This window comes from Sphaeramia orbicularis, chromosome 12 (assembly GCF_902148855.1).
Source record: "Sphaeramia orbicularis chromosome 12, fSphaOr1.1, whole genome shotgun sequence".
In the NCBI taxonomy this organism is placed as follows: domain Eukaryota; kingdom Metazoa; phylum Chordata; class Actinopteri; order Kurtiformes; family Apogonidae; genus Sphaeramia; species Sphaeramia orbicularis.
In genome coordinates this window covers 10,608,319-10,629,189 of record NC_043968.1, presented here as the reverse complement: position 1 = coordinate 10,629,189, position 20,871 = coordinate 10,608,319, and the positions used below count along the sequence as shown (strand labels likewise).

Here is a 20,871-nt window from a genome sequence, read left to right as displayed (position 1 = left end):
GAGGAGATGGAGGGCTTAAAGCTCTCAGCACATTAGCTCAGTCAGCAGGGGGCCAGGATGGCACAGTGAGAAACACACACACAACACAGATAAATGAGTCAAGCAGGCATGAAACAACATGACCATGTAAAACCACTCTGAATACCATTAGCAGTCATATGGCTCGTTTTCTGACAGGACTGCTTTTAACTAATTTTCACTACTCGAAAATCATTAGTTGATTAGGAGACTTAAGGAAGACTGGACCATTCAGATGTAATTGGGGGTTAAAGGTAGGGCTGTGTATTGCCAAGAATCTGGCGATACGATACAAATCACAATACTAGGATCACGATACGTTACATCACGATATATGATGATACTGTTAAAAAGGCGATTTTTTTGGTTTGTTTCTTTTTTTAAATGATCATTTCCTTGAAGAACTGAATTACACCAGAAATATGCACAAACACTAAACATTTTTATTGGATCAGAACAGGATCTAATGCTATATCACAAAATTTTCTTCTGTTAAAATTTAAATAATGTTTTACAGACATTACAGTTTAAGATCCTGTTCAAATGTTCATATTCTATTAGTTCAGAACTAACATCATAGCATTATTTTTGTGCAATCCCAACAAAGGAACTAAAATTATTCAATAAAAGAGTGTTAAATAATAATAAATAAAATGTAAACAAAAAAGACAAACAAAAATGAACCTCCACAATATCTGCATTTGAATAAATACCTAAAAATATCGATATAGTACATTTTAATATGGAAACAGTATTGTGAAATAAAATATAGCAATATATTGTAGAACTGATATTTTCTTACACCCCTAGTTAAAGGTTTAGTTTAGTTTATTTATTTGTTCTTTTCATGAAAGTGGACAACAGAATTTATCCGTAAATACACAGTGCATTTTCAAATCAACACCTCCATGACTGGAAAGGTTAGTAGCAGGTGAACAGAGATTGAACATGTGACAGACATACCTTAACAAAAACAAAAGCACCTGATTATTATTAAAGGAGCTAGACCCACTTGTATTATTCTTTGGTACATTTATTTGTGTATTTGAACCCTAATAGTTCAAAAAGTTTGAATGTTAACCCTCCAGGTGCTGCAAAACTATCTTCATGTTCATTTTGGAAAAATTGAGTGGATTTCTACAACCTGTTTTAATTCCTGCTTAATTTGTTACGTCTATAAGTCTTTAAGTAGTTATGTCATGACATTTGCGCATATAAGGTCAAGACTTCCCACGAACATTTCTCCGAGTACAGAGAAATGGGACAGAGCAGCACAGTCAACAACCTGTAGGGGGTGGGGTGTGAAGTGACTCATGTGCATTTAAAGGGCCAGCGCTCAAAACGACATTTCTGGTTTCATTACTCAGAAATAGGGTTGAGGATGGACCTGTGGAGTTGAAATAATGAAGAATTCAGACCCAAGCAGATTTATGTAGACCACAGAGAAATGTTTTAAAATGCATAATTCCATTTAAAAGCAAAATATCACTCCTTTAAATAACAGTTGTCATAATGTGCCAAATATGGGCTCCTTTGTCTTTTTTTTTTTTACTTTGGAAAATTGGAAAAGTAACATTTTTTTAACCATAACCCTAACCCTATCTACACATATTTGTGAATGGAAAAATCACCCCTGGGAGGGGCTTCATCCACTGTGCTTTAATTGCGTTAATGACACAACATGCTGAACTCGTCCTCATTAAAGTTTGACAGTGATTTCTTTCTCTGCCCTTGCTCAGTCGACTGCCTTATGGGAATAAAAGACATCCAAACTGCATACTTGGCTCCTCTTAAATGTCATTCTTCCCCCATCAGCTAATCAAATCAAACTGAGAAGTCAGGGAGAGGACCTGATGCTGCAGCGATTACCAGTGAGAAGAGAAATATGATGCAGACTTTGTCTTCCTCCTCATCCCGCCCCATCTCCTTCCCTCTGCCTTGGCCCTAATCCACTTAGTTGGCTCTTCGTGAGCTTACAGCCTTTCCTTTATTCCATTATAAAGATCCACCGTACGACCCCATGTCTAATCCATAACAAAGCTACAGGCTAGCCATGGCCTACTCCGGTCCACGCTGCAGTCCGGCAGAGGAGGCTGATAGATGGGATAGTGGGAATAAGGATGGAGAGATGGAGGTCCAATGAATGAGGGAGAATGTGAAAGCTCTGCTTATGCGTGAAGCTTCCCGGTGAATGTGATTTCACTGATGTAAATGATGACAGAGTTGAGCCTTTGCTACTCTATCTTTGATGGTAGAGATGGCTTCCACATGACCCATCAGTGATATGGAAATGGACACATCTAAAGGCTGAATATAGCCTGTAAAATGAGCATAAAGCCCCAAGCTTTCAAAACCCCAAACACCTTGGCTTAGAGTTTATATTGTACTTGGTACTGTAGCTCATTACAGTTAACCTTGGTAGAACTTTACAACACAAAGTGAATGATGCTGAATCGTATAATAGTATTCTATCGACTATACTCAATTTGACTTTGCCTCCTCTCCCTCTGTTTGACCTTCTACTGCCTCTGGTCACTGTACTACCCTCACCCCAACCCTGACTACCCTCTACCCCATTTGCCCCCTAGCAGCTTGCCCAAGATTCGCTTTACTGAGTGTTTTCATTGCATCCACAAATCTAAATTTACAGCCTCCCTCTCATCAAACCAAGCTTGCCTACGTTGGCACTTAATGGCCTATCAGGTTACGTATTTATTGATAAAGCAGCACTATTTAGCCCTGAGTACCTGGCTTCCCACATACCTGCGCCAGCTCTTTAGAGCCCAGTCAGTCAACCTGACAAAGCAGTGTCAGATAAAAGAGACACATTCCACTGAGGTAACATCTTCCACCAATGGCTGATAGTAAAAGGGCTGTCTGTCCGTTCATGTCTGTCCATGTCTGACTCAGATCATTAAGAATAGTTAACTGATAATAATTACTTTTAACCGGGTTCAGGCCCAGAGCCACAGATAGAGGCTTGGGGACATACAATACGGCCAGGAAGTGACTACAACCCTCTCTCCATCGATAACACCAGCATATCTCATTACTGTGGCGACCTGTGGTACACTGCCACTCGGTCTTGATCATATAAAACCCATTTTACTGTGCCGTCCCCGCTGGAGCACCAGCCGAGTGGAATATTCATTATTCAAATTTTAAGCATTGGAAATCCCAATATGTTACTAAGGCCAGATGAGATGAGATGAAATAGCTTAGCCTTTTGTCCAGGGAACATTGACTAATCGTCTCTCTCCCCAAAATCAATTTCCCAACCGTAAGCATCACACACTCCTGATTGTACTGTACTGTTGAGGACCCCCCACCACTATCACCTAATACTCCTGCTGGCTGCCCAGAATAACTTATTGATTAGTGATTATGTTACGGGAGGTGTGGGTGGCCGGGGCGGAAGACGGACTGGCCTCAGTCATCTCCACAAGACTATATTTAGGTCCCTTGTTACCAGATCCAGCACATACTGACACCACCTACAGCTGCCACCAGTCATCAGCCTATAGAGCTATCTGTAAAGCTCTGGGGTGAGAGAAATTTAAAAACAACTTTTTCTGGAAATATAAATATGAAGAGAAAAATCTGCAGCTTAGGGGGTATTTCAAGCAAAGTTGCACTGCAGGGATTTAAGAGTTGGATGATAAATTTGTATTTGTGGTGCACTTGGTGAACTAATAAATAAAGAATAAGTACAAAAACTTCAAAACAGGAATGTCTGATTAAAATTATTGGTTATGGTGGAGGTTCTAGCTTAGTGATGAACAGCTTCAACCCTGCGGTGTCGGACTGCTCTCTCTCTCTCTCTCTCTCTCTCTTGCTCTCTCTCTCTGATTCTGTGCTGAGCCTGAAAAGTGGCTGTGATCAATACCTGCAGGCCCTTTTCACAGTGCCAGAGGGCTGTTTGTTTGTTTGTGTGTATATGTGTGCATGCGTGTGTGTGCGTGCTGTGTCAGCATCCACTCAGGACTTCATCAAACACCTCGCCATAGCCTGACTCGGTACACACATACAGACAAGACGCCCACATCAGCCAATGGGCCCTCTCAAGCAGTTGCTCATTTTCACTTTCCCCTTCTCGCTCAGCACCCCTAACCGCACACACACACACACACACACACACACACACACACACACACACACACACACACACACACACAGTTCATCCCTCCTCACATTTCAGGCGTTCCCAACAAGCATGTTAAATACCATTCAAATGTCAGCCCGCCGTATTGATTGGAATAATAATTCTGAAAGGTAGGAGAGATGGCTTGTTGATGCTAAGCAGGCGTGTGACGGCCCCGAGCATCCTTCACTGTCACAAAGTTGCCATGTAAGGGTTTCCGGCTCCCCTGGCAGACCGTGGATGGCGGTTTACGTTAGACCACTGAGGCCGTATGTTTCTGTCATTAATCATTGTCCTCACGGGCTTCGCTAAGATCCACGGCGAGAGAGACAGGGTAATTTTTAACGCCCTCGGATCACACTGATTGTGCGAGTGCGTCAGGATTGTACGTCGCCAGGTGGTTTCCCTCAACCGTCCACATTGAAAGTGGAGTATTTCTGATTTAATGATATGTTTTAGGATTTAACATGATCAATTGGCAATTCATGATGTCAACAATACCTGTCACTTGTTTGTCACTTCCTCCTTTTTGTCACTCAGAGGTTTGATGGTATGGGCTCTAACAGCAAAATGTAATTAAAAAAAAAAACAAAACATAAACATAGAACAGAGGTGTCAAACCCAGTTTAGTTCAGGGGCCACATTCATCCCATAATGATCTGAAGTGGGCTGGACTAGTAAAATAATAGAAAAAAAGTAAAATTGCATTATGAAAATGTTTACATTTACAAGGTTTCACTTAAAATGTGAATAACATGAACAACCTGAAATGTCTTAAGAAAAATGAATGCAATTTTAAAAATATTATGCCTCAGTTTATCATTTACAAATAGGAATTACAACTTACAGATCACAGCGGATCTATAAATACACAAAACATTAAGTAATAGGCAGGATATTGTTACAATTTCATTTACTTAAGACATATCAGGTTGTTCATATTCATTCAAGTTATTCACCTTTTTTGTGAAAGTATAGTTTGTAAATGCAAACTTTTTTTTTATGTAATTTGATTTTTTTTTCCCCACTAAATGGAATATGGCTTTTTTTTTTTTTTTTTGCAATTATCTTTTTATTTGGAAAGGCAAATGCCTATCACATACATTAATTACAGCCTTAATCTTTCAAGAAAATAAAAAAAGAATGAATGTAGAAAGTTTCAGTGATTATATCTATACTTCCCTTCCAGAACTTCCTTTTACGGACCACTCATTTTCAGTTGAAGCAATAACACAACAAAACTAATATGCCTTTTTGACACTAAAACAAAGAGAGAAATCTGGAGTTGTCATCATTTATAGGTTATCCTGATAACCTTAGCCTTACTATAATGGTCTAATGCACTTGAGATCATATTGGGCTGAATGTGGAACCTGAACTAAAATGATTTAACATCCTTGATTGTTATTATATTCAGTGTCATTTTCACATTTCACAAACTCATCCAACGAGCCAGATTGAACCTTCTGGCAGGTTGGTTTCAGCCCACGGACCATATGTTTGACACCTGAGACTTAGAAGATAAATGGCCGGTTGCTTAAATGAGTAATGGTGTCTCTCTCATCTTGGAAGGAAATGTAAGGAAGATTTGAAAATGGAAAATATTTCACTCAGGTTTAATACACCTTACAAATATGGACGTTTTGATTTACTCTGCTTTGTTCCTAGTATCTGCAGAAATGTGAATTAAGGCATTGCTATGTAACTCAGTGTTATCCCTCACCTGGCAGGTACCTCGATGTTGGAGATGGCGTAGAAGTACTTCAGCAGGTTGTCTCTCTGGACATAGGTGCCTCCGAGGGCAGGCCTGAGAAGCCTCATCCTAAGGTTTGTGAAGGTGAAGAAGTCCCTCAGTCCCTTCATACTTTCCATGCGAGTGTACAGGTTGTCCATGTGCTGTAGCCGAGGCCCCGCAAACACAGCGAAGCGCGACCGCACCTCGAATTTGACGTTTTTGTCGTTCTTGGAGCCGACCCAACGCGAGTACTGCTCAGTGCAGATGACCCGTGTGATATTAGTGGGCGAGAGGTCACGCACACGTTTGGGTGGCATGTTGAAGGCGTCCAGACAGTCGTCAGCGTAGAACTGGTAGGGCTGCCAGGAGCGTCCGTGGTCCATGGACTTATCCAGGACCATGATAGTAGGACGGCCGTACTCAAAGGTAATCTGGATGTCATCTGTGAGCTCCAGACTCTTGTTCCAGGACATGGTGATGTTGGCCAGTAGAGGCTCTGGATGGCGTCTCCATGTGACTGTCTGCCAGTAGGTGATTAGGCCGTTGCGTTCACGATCCTGCATCAGTTGAGGAGGATGCGCCAAGTCTGGGTTAGAAGCATCACACTCATCACTACAAAGGTAGGGATTCTCCTAAAAGAAGGTCAGAGACAGTGCAGTCAGCATTTATGAATGAAGCTCATCTTATATGTTTATGCTGAGTTGTGGAGATATTTCTAGGAGAATGCATATACCAGTGTTTACCAAAGGCTTTTTTTCTTGTTTTTTTGGGGGGGGACCCACTTTTTTAAAATGAAAAAATACTGTGACCCAATTCACTATAAGCTTTAGGTGTAAATCATGAAAAGAGCGTAGTTGTGCATAAATGAATGTTCTTGACCACTGATTTTCACATCACCTTACATTAACTGGATTAGGTAGATTTTGAAGTGATATACAAGATTACTGACCATCTGTGACAGAGCCTCCAGTATTCTCGAACTCCCTTCCTCTCCACGTACAAGACCCAAGTCACTATTGAAACCTCATTGTCTTACACTAACCACATAAACCACAGGTGTCAAACATGCGGCCCGGGGGCCAAAACTGGCCCGCCAAAAGTTCCAATCCGGCCCGCGGGATGACTTTGCAAAGTGCAGAAGATATTAACAGTCAAGGGTGTCGAACTCAAAAATAATAGCATAATAACGTAGAAATAATGACTCCAAATGTTCTTCTTGGTTTAATGCGAAAAAAATAATATGATGTTAGACTGTTGCCCCCACGACCTGGCCCCGGATAAGTGGCAGATAATGAATGGATGGATGGATGGATGGATGCCTATAAATAATGTCAACTCCAATTTCTTCTCTTTGATTTACTGCAAAGAACATTAAACTCTGATATCCTTTAATAACAAAATGACAATAACCTGAACAAATATGAACAACCTGAAATGTCTAAAGAAAAATATGTGTAATTTTAACAATATTCTGCCTGTTTTGAGTCTTGGTAGATCTGATCTGTAATGCACATGTATAAATCATAAGTTGAGGCATAATATTGATCAAATTTTTCTTATTATTTTTCTTCAGAAATTTCAGTTTTTTCAGGTTATTCACACCTTTTTTGTTTGGATAGTTTGTAAAATGTAAATGATTTCATAATTTAATCTTATTTTTTCCATGTAAAAAAAATTTGGAGTTGTCAGTATTTATAGGCTATTATGCTATTATTTGACTGGTCCGGCCCACTGGAGATTAAATTGGACTGAATGTGGCCCCTGAAAGAAAATGAGTTTGATACCCCTGACATAAACCATAATTACTGTAAAATTATTTTACCATCATGTCTAAAAATGTGTCCTATGCTGTTGTTATTGTTATTGTTAACATGCTAAATAGGTAGAGTTAACATCTTATTGTATTTTCCTCTTATCATAACAGAATATACACCAGCCTTTCATACTAGATTAAAGGTCATGAGCACACTCATCAGAATAATACTAACATTAATACAGTCATTCTTATTCTTTTTAAAGTTTTCTGAAATGCTTTTTACTTAGAGGTCCAAATATTATATCCCGTGAACCACATTCAGGATGATATACTTCCATTACAATAACACCTGCACGTGCTGGAGTTTGGATCTGTTTGGATAAAGCGTCTTTGAGTACCTAGAAAAGCACTACATAAAACTGATGTATTATTATTATTATTATCAATATTATTATTATTATTATTATTATTATTATTATTATTATTATTATTATCAATAATAATAATAATAATAATAATAATAAATACATTTTTTGCATTTAAAAAAAAGTCTTCTTTGATGAGAAAACAAAATTCAACACAAAATTTCAGCCCACTGTATTAAAACATTTCTTGAATTGACCTCTGTTGAGTAGAATATGGACAGGCCGCTTAAACATGCAGCACAGGTACCAGAGATCCATACTTATTACCACAGTTTTATATCTTTACAAGGACATTTATATTGTTCACATAAAGCAGGTTGTGTTTCTAAATAAGGCATGTCTTCAACTCCTCACCAAGCCACTGAGGGACACAGAGCTTAAAAGTAAACTTGCCAAACAACATAACAGGAAGTGTGAAGGTCAAGAGGATCGTGCATCATCACTCTCTTTGCATAGACAGCAGAGTGCTGCTGCACTTTTAACTCCAGAGAATTGATCCTCTTCTTCTAGTGATGCCAAGACTTTCAAGTTGTTGCCCCTCTACTCTTCAGGAGGAGAAGTCAACGGGATTATTCACACAGCTCAAAGACTGCTCTGGACCTTTTTCCACCTGCACTAAAGAAACGCCTTTCAGAGATCTGATGCCTCTCACCACCCTTTGCTTCACAAAGCACAAAGTCGGCCTCCGTCATCCAGATCAAAAATGTCCGAACATCTTATTGTTAATAGATTCAACGTGCCGCCTGTGACGTTTAATAGCCCTCCATCAAATTATGTAAAATTTAAAGGCACTCGCATTTGCATACATCTCAGTAAAACTGATGTAGCTTAGTGTTGTAAGCCAGTTGTCAGACGTCCACATCACCACAGAGTTTAAATATTTACACAAAGAAATCCCAGAGATCCTTGCAGTCTCCTGTCCTAGATGAAATGCAAAATCAATTTCTAACTCTGTTTGGATTTTATCACATTGAGAAGCCTCAGCACTCGCCATGAAATAAAAATCAGACTGATAAAGGGTCACTCTTTTCCACTGTATCTGCTGAATGTCGGATGTTGCACCAAAAGAGGTTATTACCTGCAATTTTTGGTAACGATTCTCGACAAGCCTGATTCATCATAGTCAACATTTTTTCACAAATCCAAGCCCTGCATCCTACTTGTGATTTCCATTTTTGCCACTATGTTGTGTTTATAAACAAGTTACTGAATAATATATGTAAAAAAAAATAACTGAGCTTATTTCTGCTTTAAATACAGTACACTAGGTTTGATTTAGGGAAAAAAAACCTGCTGATGCCAGTAAAGTTGCCACTTAACTGTCTCTGACCTCCTCTCCTGTTTTCTACACATGAAAGTGATTACATTTTATGGCTGATCTTATCTGTCTTCTTTTATTTATTGGAAATTCAATCGGCTTTCTGAATTTTACTTTGTCCTGCTTAACCAGCTCTTGATGGAGCAGAACGTTTCTTAAAATACTCTGCTTCTTTTCTTTTTTATCCTCCTCCACTCGCTCGTCTTCCTCCACTCTCCTCTCGGCTTTGCTTGTCCTTTTATTTTTGCTTTAAGTGTTATTACCACTTGTTCTAATTGCTGTATTTAAAAGAGTAGGATCTTGAAGTGCCGCTTGGTAAAGTACTGGTAATTATTTTGAGAAGAACAGCAAGTGTACTAGAGTAATACTTTTAAAAATCTGTTTTATGTTTATTCCTGCTTACTCTGATCAGAGGGAAGCATAAAATAAACTTGACAAAATTACTGTCTGCTTAGTTATTTATTAAATTATAGTTAAAACCAAGATACTGACATTCCACTGAAAGAAATAAATGCTCAAATGGATTAAAAACAAATTGAACGCCATGATCTAAACTGTTGTACTAAGTTTAAGTACAGCAGTAAAGTTGAATATATTCCACCCAAAACCTCTCAGTATATCTGAGGGTGTGTTTGGACTTTGGAGATTTAACCTTTTTGTAAATAAGAGGCATTGTTTAAGACGACACGCAAACACACAGCGATAAAGGTACAGGAAGTGCTATATGATATGATGATATATATTGTACATATTATAACATATTATATATAATAACTGGCCATTTATATCATCACATCAACAAATTATTTGTCATTTGGCTTTTGTGTTCCTCCACATGGCATTAATGTGGACAGGATAATTACACAAAGACAACACAAAATCAAACATGATGCACAGTGAACATGACATAAAGAGAAAAATCTGAACATGAATTATTTGGATAGAAGTCTCAGGCATAGGAGGAGAATAATGAGATGTAGTGATGGACAGTATGGCTATTTTAAACAGGCCACTTTAGGTACACCTTGCTTGTATCGTGTGTATGTAATATAGTGTCCAGTGTGTGTACAGGGTGGGGAAGCAAAATTTACAATATTTTGAGGCAGGGATTGAAAGACAGTGTATGACCAGTTAGTTTATTGAAAGCCATGAGAATTTATTTGCCACAAGAAAATGTACATAATAGAAAATGTTTTTATTCTATGTGTCCTCCTTCTTTCTCAATAACTGCCTTCACACGCTTCCTGAAACTTGCGCAAGTGTTCCTCAAATATTCGGGTGACAACTTCTCCCATTCTTCTTTAATAGTATCTTCCAGACTTTCTCATAATAGTTTTGCTCATAGTCATTCTCTTCTTTCCATTATAAACAGTCTTTATGGACACTCCAACTATTTTGGAAATCTCCTTTGGTGTGACGAGTGCATTCAGCAAATCACACACTCTTTGACGTTTGCTTTCCTGATTACTCATATGGGCAAAAGTTTCTGAAAAGGTATGGATAATAGTGTTAGGTATGATTATGACATCAATATATGTTTGGTTTCAAAACAATTGACGTAGTGCCTGCTGAGAAAAAACAACTAAGTGTTCATTGTAAATTTTGCTTCCCCACCCTGTATATAACCGCTGCTGTAGCCCATCTGCTTTAAGGTTACTTCTTCAAACCCCTTTTTGGGTATATAAATGAAACTATTGTGCTGTTTTTCTTTCTAAGATTGTCTTGATCGTTGATTTTTACCCCGCACCCCCAAAGGGGAGGCAAGGGGTATTGTTTTTGGTTCGGTTTGTTAACACTTTGGCTGCAAAACTATTGGTTGCATTCATACCAAATTGGGTTTATAGATTCCCAGTGACCCAGAATAGATGTCATTACATTTTGGGAAAAGTAGGTCAAAGTTCATTTTTTTTTTAGGAATTTGTAAAATCTTTTTTTCTCCCATTTACTTATAATGGGTGAAATTTCAAATGTTTATAAAAAAAAAACAAAACAGCAATTTTGTTTAAATTTACTTCAAACTTGGCACATATATAGAGGCAATTGATATGCTAACATCAGCACAGGCATAGACATGATGACATCAGCTGGATCGATGCCAAAATAAGCTACAATAAAGGCGAGGGGCAGGGTTTGTTGTGCCTGACATCTCTTGTATTATTAATTCTGTTTTACTTGTTCACATATATATTAAATTTCATTGCATGCTCAGAAAAAAATCACTAAATCAAAAAATCAAGGTTTAACATGTTGTGTGTTCAGACATGATGTTCCACATATCAGCGGTGGTTTATTTGAGTCCCTGTTGCCTGTCTATCAGCTTGAACTAGTCTCATCTTCTCCTCTAACCTCTTGCATCAACAAGGCATTTTCACCAATAGATCTATGTTCAAAGTCTGTAAACCATTTTCTTTCCTATTCTGATTCTGAGCTTCTTAACCAGCTCAACATGGTTAAATGCGGTTAGTTGCTTCTGTGTGATTGGCCTGTTAGATATTTGTGTAAATGTTTAGTTGAACATGTGAACTGACCAATGAATATTTACTGTTACTGTGATATAAACTTGCACATATTGTGTAATTGGGTATTTGGTAATATCAACCACTCATAGTTACAAGTTGTGTATTTGAATCAATCTACAGCACAGGCATCAAACAAACAGCCTGTGGGCGAAAACCGGCCCACCAAAGGGTCCAATCCAGCCCATGGGATGAATTTGTCAGACTCATTTTATTTCAGGGACCACATACAGACCTATTTGTTTGAGTCTGTCTTTGTTTTAGTGGAAAAAAAAGTCAAATTACACAAAATGTATGCATTTACTAACTGTCCTTTCACAAAAAATGTGAATAACCTGAATAAATATGAACTTCAAATGTCTTAAGAGAAGTATGTGCAGTTTTAACAATATTCCACCTGTTACTAAATGTGTTGTGTATTTGTAGATCCACGATGATCTGTACGTCATAATGCACATGTGTAAATGAGAAGCCAAGGCATTATTGTTAAAATTGCACTTATTTTTTGTCCAAAAAAAAAGATGTATGATTGTTCATCTTAATCCCATTTGTTAAAGGATGCGTTGTAGATGTAAACATTTTCATAATGCATTTTCAAAATTTTCACTCTAATACATAGAGAATAGTTTGGAGTTGATATTATTCATAGATGATTATTTTATTAGTCCGGCCCACATGAGATCATATTGGGCTGTATGTGGCCCCTGAGATAAAATGAGTTCGATACCCCTGATCTACAGTATGACTGTTGGTTAGAGAGTTTACTGCACAAAGGTTTGGAGAAGATACGTTTTGATACAGTCTACTCTCATTATACCGCCAACTTCCGTTCATGGCCAAATTGGCGGTATAGTGAAAATGGCGTTACAACGGGTTGCGTCCATAATGAGCATGTCTTTACTATATGATGTCTATGCTGCCTCCGTTAACCCGTTCTAATTGCGTTTCTAAATAAATCTTGATTCTGTTATGTTGTAAGGGATCATTTAAAGTGGGGAAACATTTTAAGCATTATTATACCATGTCGGGAAATGACACCCCATCATCTTGAGGCTTTGGCTTAATCCCACGTCCTCTTCCTGACATCCTGACCTACTGAGTGTTCTGCGACAAATGAACGGTGGCCGTTCCGTAGACCTACTTGTAGCTTGTCGCGATCAGCGTCTGGCGCGTTTATTTCAGTGCATTGTTAAAATTTATGTGTACTCGATGGCAATCACGCTGGCGGTATAACGGTCGGGAAATCAATGGTATAAGTGTTGTTTGTGCATGGAACTGGGCTGGCGGATGGCGATAGGCGGAAATGGCGGTATAACAGCGGGCGGTTTAACAAGAGTAGACTGTACTTTACTTTTTTTCTGTTGGAAAAGGTTCAATAATCCAGTTTTAAACCCACTAAGACCCAGGAAATGTCAGCAAAGTACCAGCTTTTTTTGTTTTTTATTAAATAAGTGCCTATATTGGAAACATCATGATGTAACAGTTTTTTCAGATGCAGTTTTTAAATTTTTTTATGGAATGTCCTTTGTGGTGGACAGTTTTCTTTTCTTTTCTTTCTTTTTCTTTTCTTTTCTTTTTTTTTTTTATAAAGTTGTGATACTCTTGTCCACAAATGTGGACAGAAAACCCATAGCTGGGTCTTAGGAGGTTAAGGTTACATTACCTACGTTGAACTCCCTCCCATCTTCCTATTACTGATACCAGTTATCTACAGGGTGGGGAAGCAAAATTTACAATATTTTGAGGCAGGGATTGAAAGACAGTGTATGACCAATTAGTTTATTGAAAGTCATGAGAATTTATTTGCCACAAGAAAATTTACATAATAGAAAATGTTTTTATTCTATGTGTCCTCCTTCTTTCACAATAACTGCCTTCACACGCTTCCTGAAACTTGCGCAAGTGTTCCTCAGATATTCGGGTGACAACTTCTCCCATTCTTCTTTAATAGTATCTTCCAGACTTTCTCGTAATAGTTTTGCTCATAGTCATTCTCTTCTTTCCATTATAAACAGTCTTTATGGACACTCCAACTATTTTGGAAGTCTCCTTTGGTGTGACGAGTGCATTCAGCAAATCACACACTCTTTGACGTTTGCTTTCCTGATTACTCATATGGGCAAAAGTTTCTGAAAAGGTATGGATAATAGTGTTAGGTATGATTATGACATCAATATAGGTTTGGTTTCAAAACAATTGACGTAGTGCCTGCTGAGAAAAAACAACTAAGTGTTCATTGTAAATTTTGCTTCCCCACCCTGCATGTCTTGGTTACTTTTGAATATAAAGCACAAAAATACCTAAAATGAAAGCTTAAAAAATATAAATAAATAAAAAACTGCTGGAACTAACATGATTTCAAGCTGACCAGATGTTGTGTGCTCCATGAAGGATGACACCACAGACTTTCCACACACACACTTTTCAGTCTTTCAGTAGCTGACTGTTCAATACTGCAAAGATTTTGGGTGGAGTATCATCTTAAACAGCAGTTTCTTCTTTATGATGTAAGCTTGAACGTGAAAGCAATACCGCGTAATATCGATGTCCTTCGCAAGCACAGATCATGTGTCTTCGCTTCTTTGCAGACGTTCACTTTTTTTTTTTTGCTCCTGCTGCCAAGAAGCAGCACATGCCGACAGTTCTGCCTTTTGAATAAAATCATTGGACTGTACCATGGGAAAGTGAGCAGTCACTCAAACCCACTCTAGTGGTCTAATAACAAAAGCAAAAGTTACAATCCTGCGAGGCTGAGATTATAAATCATCTGATTTATGGTGACAACGCAGAGTGGGAAAACTCCAAACATAAGCAAACGCTGAGGCGGCGCTGAGGGAAGCTGTACGGGGCAGAGATACTATCCAGGATCATAATGCATGTGAAGACGCAGCACTGAAACCATAGTATCTTTACACCCAAAAAACTGCCGATAATCTATCTCTGTACTTTCAGGAATGACATAGCAGCATTGTTCTGCATCTGATAACCCAATTATCTCCCTTGCACAGACTCAGACAGACAGATCAGTGTCGGCACAAATACACTTAGGATGATAATCTACAATGGTTATAAACAACCGCTACCGGAAAAAGGTAATTAGAATTAGATGAAGCGAGGTTAGAGTGAAAGTCAGAGGAAGTGAGAGGAGCTACTTTTAGCTGCCCTGTAGTGGTCCTGCTGCTTCTGTGCCCTCCATTAGTGCCTCAGCTGACCTTAGCCGAGACACACATTTAAACACACGGGACTGGATTAGTAGGCTGTTGTTCTGGCGATGACCCTCGACCTACAAATCCTATTGAGAAAATGGTCGCACTGTCACACTGTCCCAGATACAACACCCACTCCATAGGTTTACTCCTCAAGTGTGTTTGTGATAGGCTAGTTCAGTGTTTTTCAACCTTGGGGTCGGGACCCCATGTGGGAATTTCCAGTAATTGACAAAAATAAATAAATAAATAAATAAAAACTTACCAATAAAAAATCTATGGTGAGTTGACAGAGACAATCCCAATCCATAGCAGACAAACTGTGAGGCTGAAACTGCAGCACTGTGGTTCTGTTTATCTGTCAAATGTTCATTGTGGTCGGTTTCAGATGCTGCAGCTCTTCATAATTCAGAGTTTGAGTTCTTGTTTGTTCAGTATTAATTGTCAACCTTGTAAATCACAGCTGGACTGACTGTACATATCCTGACCAAGGAAAATAAAATTCTCCCTTTGTGCAGTAATCTACACCTGACTTTTCTGCCTCCGTCCATAATAATATACATTATATAAACTGAATGTCATCTAAAATTAACATTTATTTGCAACATAGTATAGCAAATTATTACATGATCAAAAACTAATTAATTTGAGCAAAAAAAAAAAAAAGTCTCTGTTTTGAATGTCTGGGGTCACCAGAAATGTGTGATGTTAAAATGGGGTCAGGAGTAAAAAAAGAGTTGAGAACCACTGATCTAAACACACAAAGGCTGTTTCTCCATTTGCATTCTTGTCTGTTTTTTCTGTTCTTGCGATCTCGTGAAACATCATCAGTCACAACCCAAGTACTGTTCCATATAAACAGGGTTCATAAGGGTGCTTGAAACCCTTAAAAATGCTTGAATTTCAATGTTGTGCTTTCAAGGTCTGAAAAGTGCTTGAAAGTGCTTGAAATTCAAACTCTGTGATGGGATTTATTTATTTGTTTTAATATTAACATAAGCCACAGCTACTTATAGTGAGGTGACACATTTTGAATGAACTAATACTTTAAACTCACGAACACTTTATGACACAAAAGAAAGGTAACACTTTATAATAAGTACACACTATGAAGTATTAGTTAAACATTAACAAATACTGAATTCATCATTTATAAAGCGTATTTCTGACATGAATACTCATTAATATATGGTTTATAAGCACAGTTTAAAAAAAAAGTCCCTGTTTTGAATGTCTGGGGTCGCCAGAAATTTGTTATGTTAAAATGGGGTCACGAGCCTAAAAAGGTTGGGACACCACTGGGCTAGTTTGACTAAGACAGAGTGAGTCCAAAAAAAGAGAAAGCACCTCAAGACAAGAAAAAAAAAAAAAAAAATCAATACAGAACTTTATCATTACTCTGTCAGGTTTGAGTGTTGGGTCAAAAGCTACACCATCGCCAATGTGCTCTGACCTCTCTGGACCCTTTAGGATTAGCTACATGGGAGGTGATATGTACAGTAATATAAAAGACTTTTATCCCCCAGCAGAGACTTACGCATGAGGTTATGTTTAAGCCCTTTGTGTTCCCTTTCCTCCTTATCCCACTCTGCCTCCTGCCACTACTCTGCCCTGGCCCAGTCTATTTACGCCAGGATACACACTCACCCACAAACACCCGATTCAACACACAAACACACGCACACACAAATCCCGGCCAACTGCTGCGGCAGGTGGCCCGCGCCGCTAAGCCCCTCCAGCAATTATCCTCGCCGGGATCCTGTCTCCACGACAACAGCCACCACGATGCCCCAGTGATGAGTAACTTCCTTGTTTTCACTTGTGGGATAACAATGTGATTCCAAACACAAACTAATAAGACCTCAAGTGTTAAGAGGTGCTTCAAGCCAAGGCCACAAAAATAAAAGATTGAAGTTATCTCTGCAGTGACCGTGAAAAAATGCTCTCTGACCTCTTAAAAATGATCTCGCGCAGAACTAAGGAGGTGTTTTAACAGTAACAAAACCTCCCTGGTAGGGGTGTTAGAAAATATCGGTTCTGCGATATATCATGATATTTCATTTCACAATACAGTATCGATATTAAAAAGTATTGTATCGATATTTTTAAGTAAGGGTTAGTGTTGTTTCTGCAATATTTAAATGACTGATGCAATATTTATGTATTTCAATATTTTTGCATCATCATTTTCATGGATCATATGAAAAATTGTAAGTATTAGTGATACATGATTCAAGCATGAGGATGATCCATCACTACTTCCTATAATAAAGTTACTGGCATCAATAATATTCTTGCTGTCATCACTGAAGAGCAGTGGCAAGTGTTTCTACAAGTTTTAGATGTCAAACAGAAGAATCTTAAAACAATAATAATTATATTATTAGTTATTCAAAAACATTCTTCAAATGTGGCTGTTGAAGTGGTGACATGTAGCATTTGTACTATAAAATGTTAAAATATGACCTAAAAAGATCATTACAGTCATGAGCAGTGGTGTAAGCAAATATTGGTTCTGCAATATATCGGGATATTTCATTTCACAATACCGTATTTATATTAAAAAGTACTGTATCGATATTTTTAAGTATTTATTCAAATGCAGATATTGTGGAAGTTCATTATTGTTTTTCTTTATTGTTTATATTTTATTTATTATTATTTAACAGTCTTTTATTAAATAATGTTAGTTCCTTTGTTGGAATCGCACAAAAATAATTTTCTGATGTTAGTTCTGAACTAATAGAATATGAACATTTGAACAGGATCTTAAACTGTAATGTCTGTAAAACATCATTTCAGTTTGAACACAGGAACATTTTGTGATATAGCATTAGATCCTGTTGGGATCAAATAAAAATGTGTTTAGTATTTGTGCATATTTCTGCTGTAATTCAATTCTTCAAGGAAATAATCATTTCAAAAAAAGAAACAAAAAATTGCCTTTTTAACAGTATCATGATATATCGTAATATATTGTATCATGATCCTAGTATGGTGATTTATATGGTATTGCCAGATTCTTGCCGGTACACACCCCTTCTCCCTGGTTGGCTACAGAAATAGCGAGCTGCAATTATACATGTATGCTTAAATAAAGAACGGGGAAACCATGCTCTGGATGCTTTCACCTCTCTTTATCTTATCTTTCTGCTTCACACTTTTATGAGCACTTGTGTCCCCGAAATATTTTTCACCGCCCTGCCCTCTCTCTGCTCTTTATTTCTTCCTCCACTTATAGAAGTTTCTAAGTTATATTGCTAGCAAGGGGAATAAAGGTAGGGGCACACACTCAGAGAACACAATTTATTTTGTTTTGGCGGAACATCAAATGAAATGACCCTCCCATTAAAAAGGCCACAGAGGGGAAGAGAAAGGGATATTGCTTTTTCACTTATAACGTTAATCTTTTATTTTGTTGGAGGTTTTTTTTTTTTTCATCATACTGGAACTTCCTGTAACCCTAAGTGGAGACTGTGTGTGCGATATCTGAAAGATGTGCACGGACATGACTCTGTATGTGTGTCAGCGCAGTGCATGCATAGAATTACAAGATTTAAATTTAATTACCTGAAACAGCGATCGCTCGCTGTAAGCCATGTCTCGCCGGGTACAAAACAGCAGTCGGTAAGTATAAATGTGTTTTAGGTGAATGTCTGTGTGGGTGGGTGTTGTTTATGTGTGTGCGCGCTTGCAAGCAAAAGTAAATGTTTACTGTAGGTATGTGTGATGGTGCTGGAGGAGGAGGAGAGAAAGAAGGATGGAGCAGAGACACCCAGCTGCTCTGAAGCAGCAGCAGAGCTTGTCGTGCTCACATCACCACAGTCGGACTAGGGCAAGTTAGATTAAGACCTAAACTTAACGTAAGCAGATACAGTGCACTGACGGAAGACAATATTAGGGAAACTCAGTGTTTTTTAATGTTGTGCACTGATAAGGTGAATTCAGGTAAAAGCCATTATCTTTTATTGCTGTCTGTTATTAAATCTAAAGCAGTCACAGAGGAGGAAATGTAGAAGAAGAGAAACAGACGAGCTAAAGAAAGGTTTTAAACATCCAGACACTCGAGACTAGACTGTATAAGAAAAGCTGCAAGATTTTACATATTATTTACTACAGTGACCTCAGCTGAGGAGCTGAAGTGGCTGAAATGAAATACGACTTGAAGAGAACTTCCACCTTGACAAGTACTAGAATTTTATTATCATGGTTTTATCTTTTATAACTGTCATGTAAGAGAAAACCATGTGGCTTCGGTTAGTTTTGAAACAGGTTACAGCTGACCAGTTACCCTGTTAAAAATGTAATAGAAAAACTGTTTTAATAACTTCCAGTCCAATCACAAGCACTTCTTTTTTTTTTTTTTTTTCATTTTTAATGCATACTGGAACCTGAAAAAAGCCTATCTAGATGTGGAGACAGCTCATTTCAAACATTCCTACCCCACTTTGCTGACCTGCATTTCATGTGAACTAGAATAAGCTAAAAGAAGGCATTCCTGTGTACGGAAAAGATACAAAGAAAAGGAATAAATGTTACCCAACAAAATTACATATTTGGCTAGAACCCCTTTACAATAACTAGCATTTTAATTAGGAGCTAAATTAATCAAACTCTTTTCTCAGTAACTTTTACAGATTATAGTTACATTTACTATATAATTATTTAATGCTGTTACATGTTACTCCTTGCGTCTCAATACAACAATAACAGTCACACCCACTGCAGAGCTCTGTTGTGTCTAAGCCTACGGTAAAAGTCATCTCACCTTAATGGCCACAATTACGGAGATCTTGATTGGTCAGACTGGACGTTAAGTTCACCTCAGGCTGTCTAAGCCCCTGCAGCCAATCCCTCTTAGTATCACCTCAGTCAGGGATAAATCTCACTTATAACTGTCCCCGTGTTCTGCCAACACATCTAAACACTCTCTGATCACTTTCAACTGAGGCCTAATGGGGAAGCAAGCCATGTCATTACATCACTACACCCTCTCCCTGCTCCCTTGTTCATATGGTCACTCTCTCAGTTGCTGCCTTTAGCTGTAGCTTTCTCTCTGTTCCCTTCGTTAATTATGCCCCGCACTGTCAAACCTGCTCATGCTGTGCCCAAATTCACCTCCAAGGATGTATTATTAGGACACTGGCCACCTGGGCTATATTTTACCCATGGGGAGGGGCATCGGGGATGGTGCACTGCTGGGTGCGGGTGGCCCTTTTTGCGGGGTCTTGATGGTCCACTGCTGGGCAGGGCAGGCCAGCCGGGCCTGGCAGGACTCTGCTGGGCACAGAGTCTGAAGTATGGCCATAGGCCCAGTCTGGGAAGCACTGATCCACGCTACCAGCTGCCATCTTCCTCCCCTTCCTGCATGCTCCCCTTCCGCTGCTGCGCGGCTTCTCTCTCTTCTCATGTCTATTTTTAGAGCTGGCTGATTTCTACCTTCTAAAACAGGCATGTGTGTTGTGGAACAGGAAGGTGTGTTTTTGTCTTTCTTAGACATACTACTGTCCACCGTGGCCAACACGTGCATATGCTTCGCACATCGTCGCTCATCTCTTTTAACATCACACCACACTGTACATTCCTGTACGCATGCATTCCACCCATTTGCATGCGGCTGCTGTCTGATCTCCTCCCAAGGGAATTGGCTGATTGAAGGTTTGGGTTCAAAACCAAAAAGTGAAAATAACAAACAACTGCGCAGTGAGACCTTTTTGAGTGCAGCATTTTTATATCGACAATGTGTGTACTACTGT

The 20,871-nt window shown here is 38.6% G+C and overlaps 1 protein-coding gene across 1 annotated transcript in view; it reads right to left on the bottom strand.

The window, feature by feature from the left end:
- The window catches only part of ntng2b (netrin g2b), a 107,715-nt gene that overhangs the window by 81,471 nt on the left and 5,373 nt on the right, over positions 1–20,871 (bottom strand). The window contains exon 3 of the mRNA XM_030150494.1: positions 5,883–6,526. Coding sequence (XP_030006354.1) covers positions 5,883–6,526 — 644 coding nt within the window. The remainder of the gene's footprint in view (positions 1–5,882; positions 6,527–20,871) is intronic.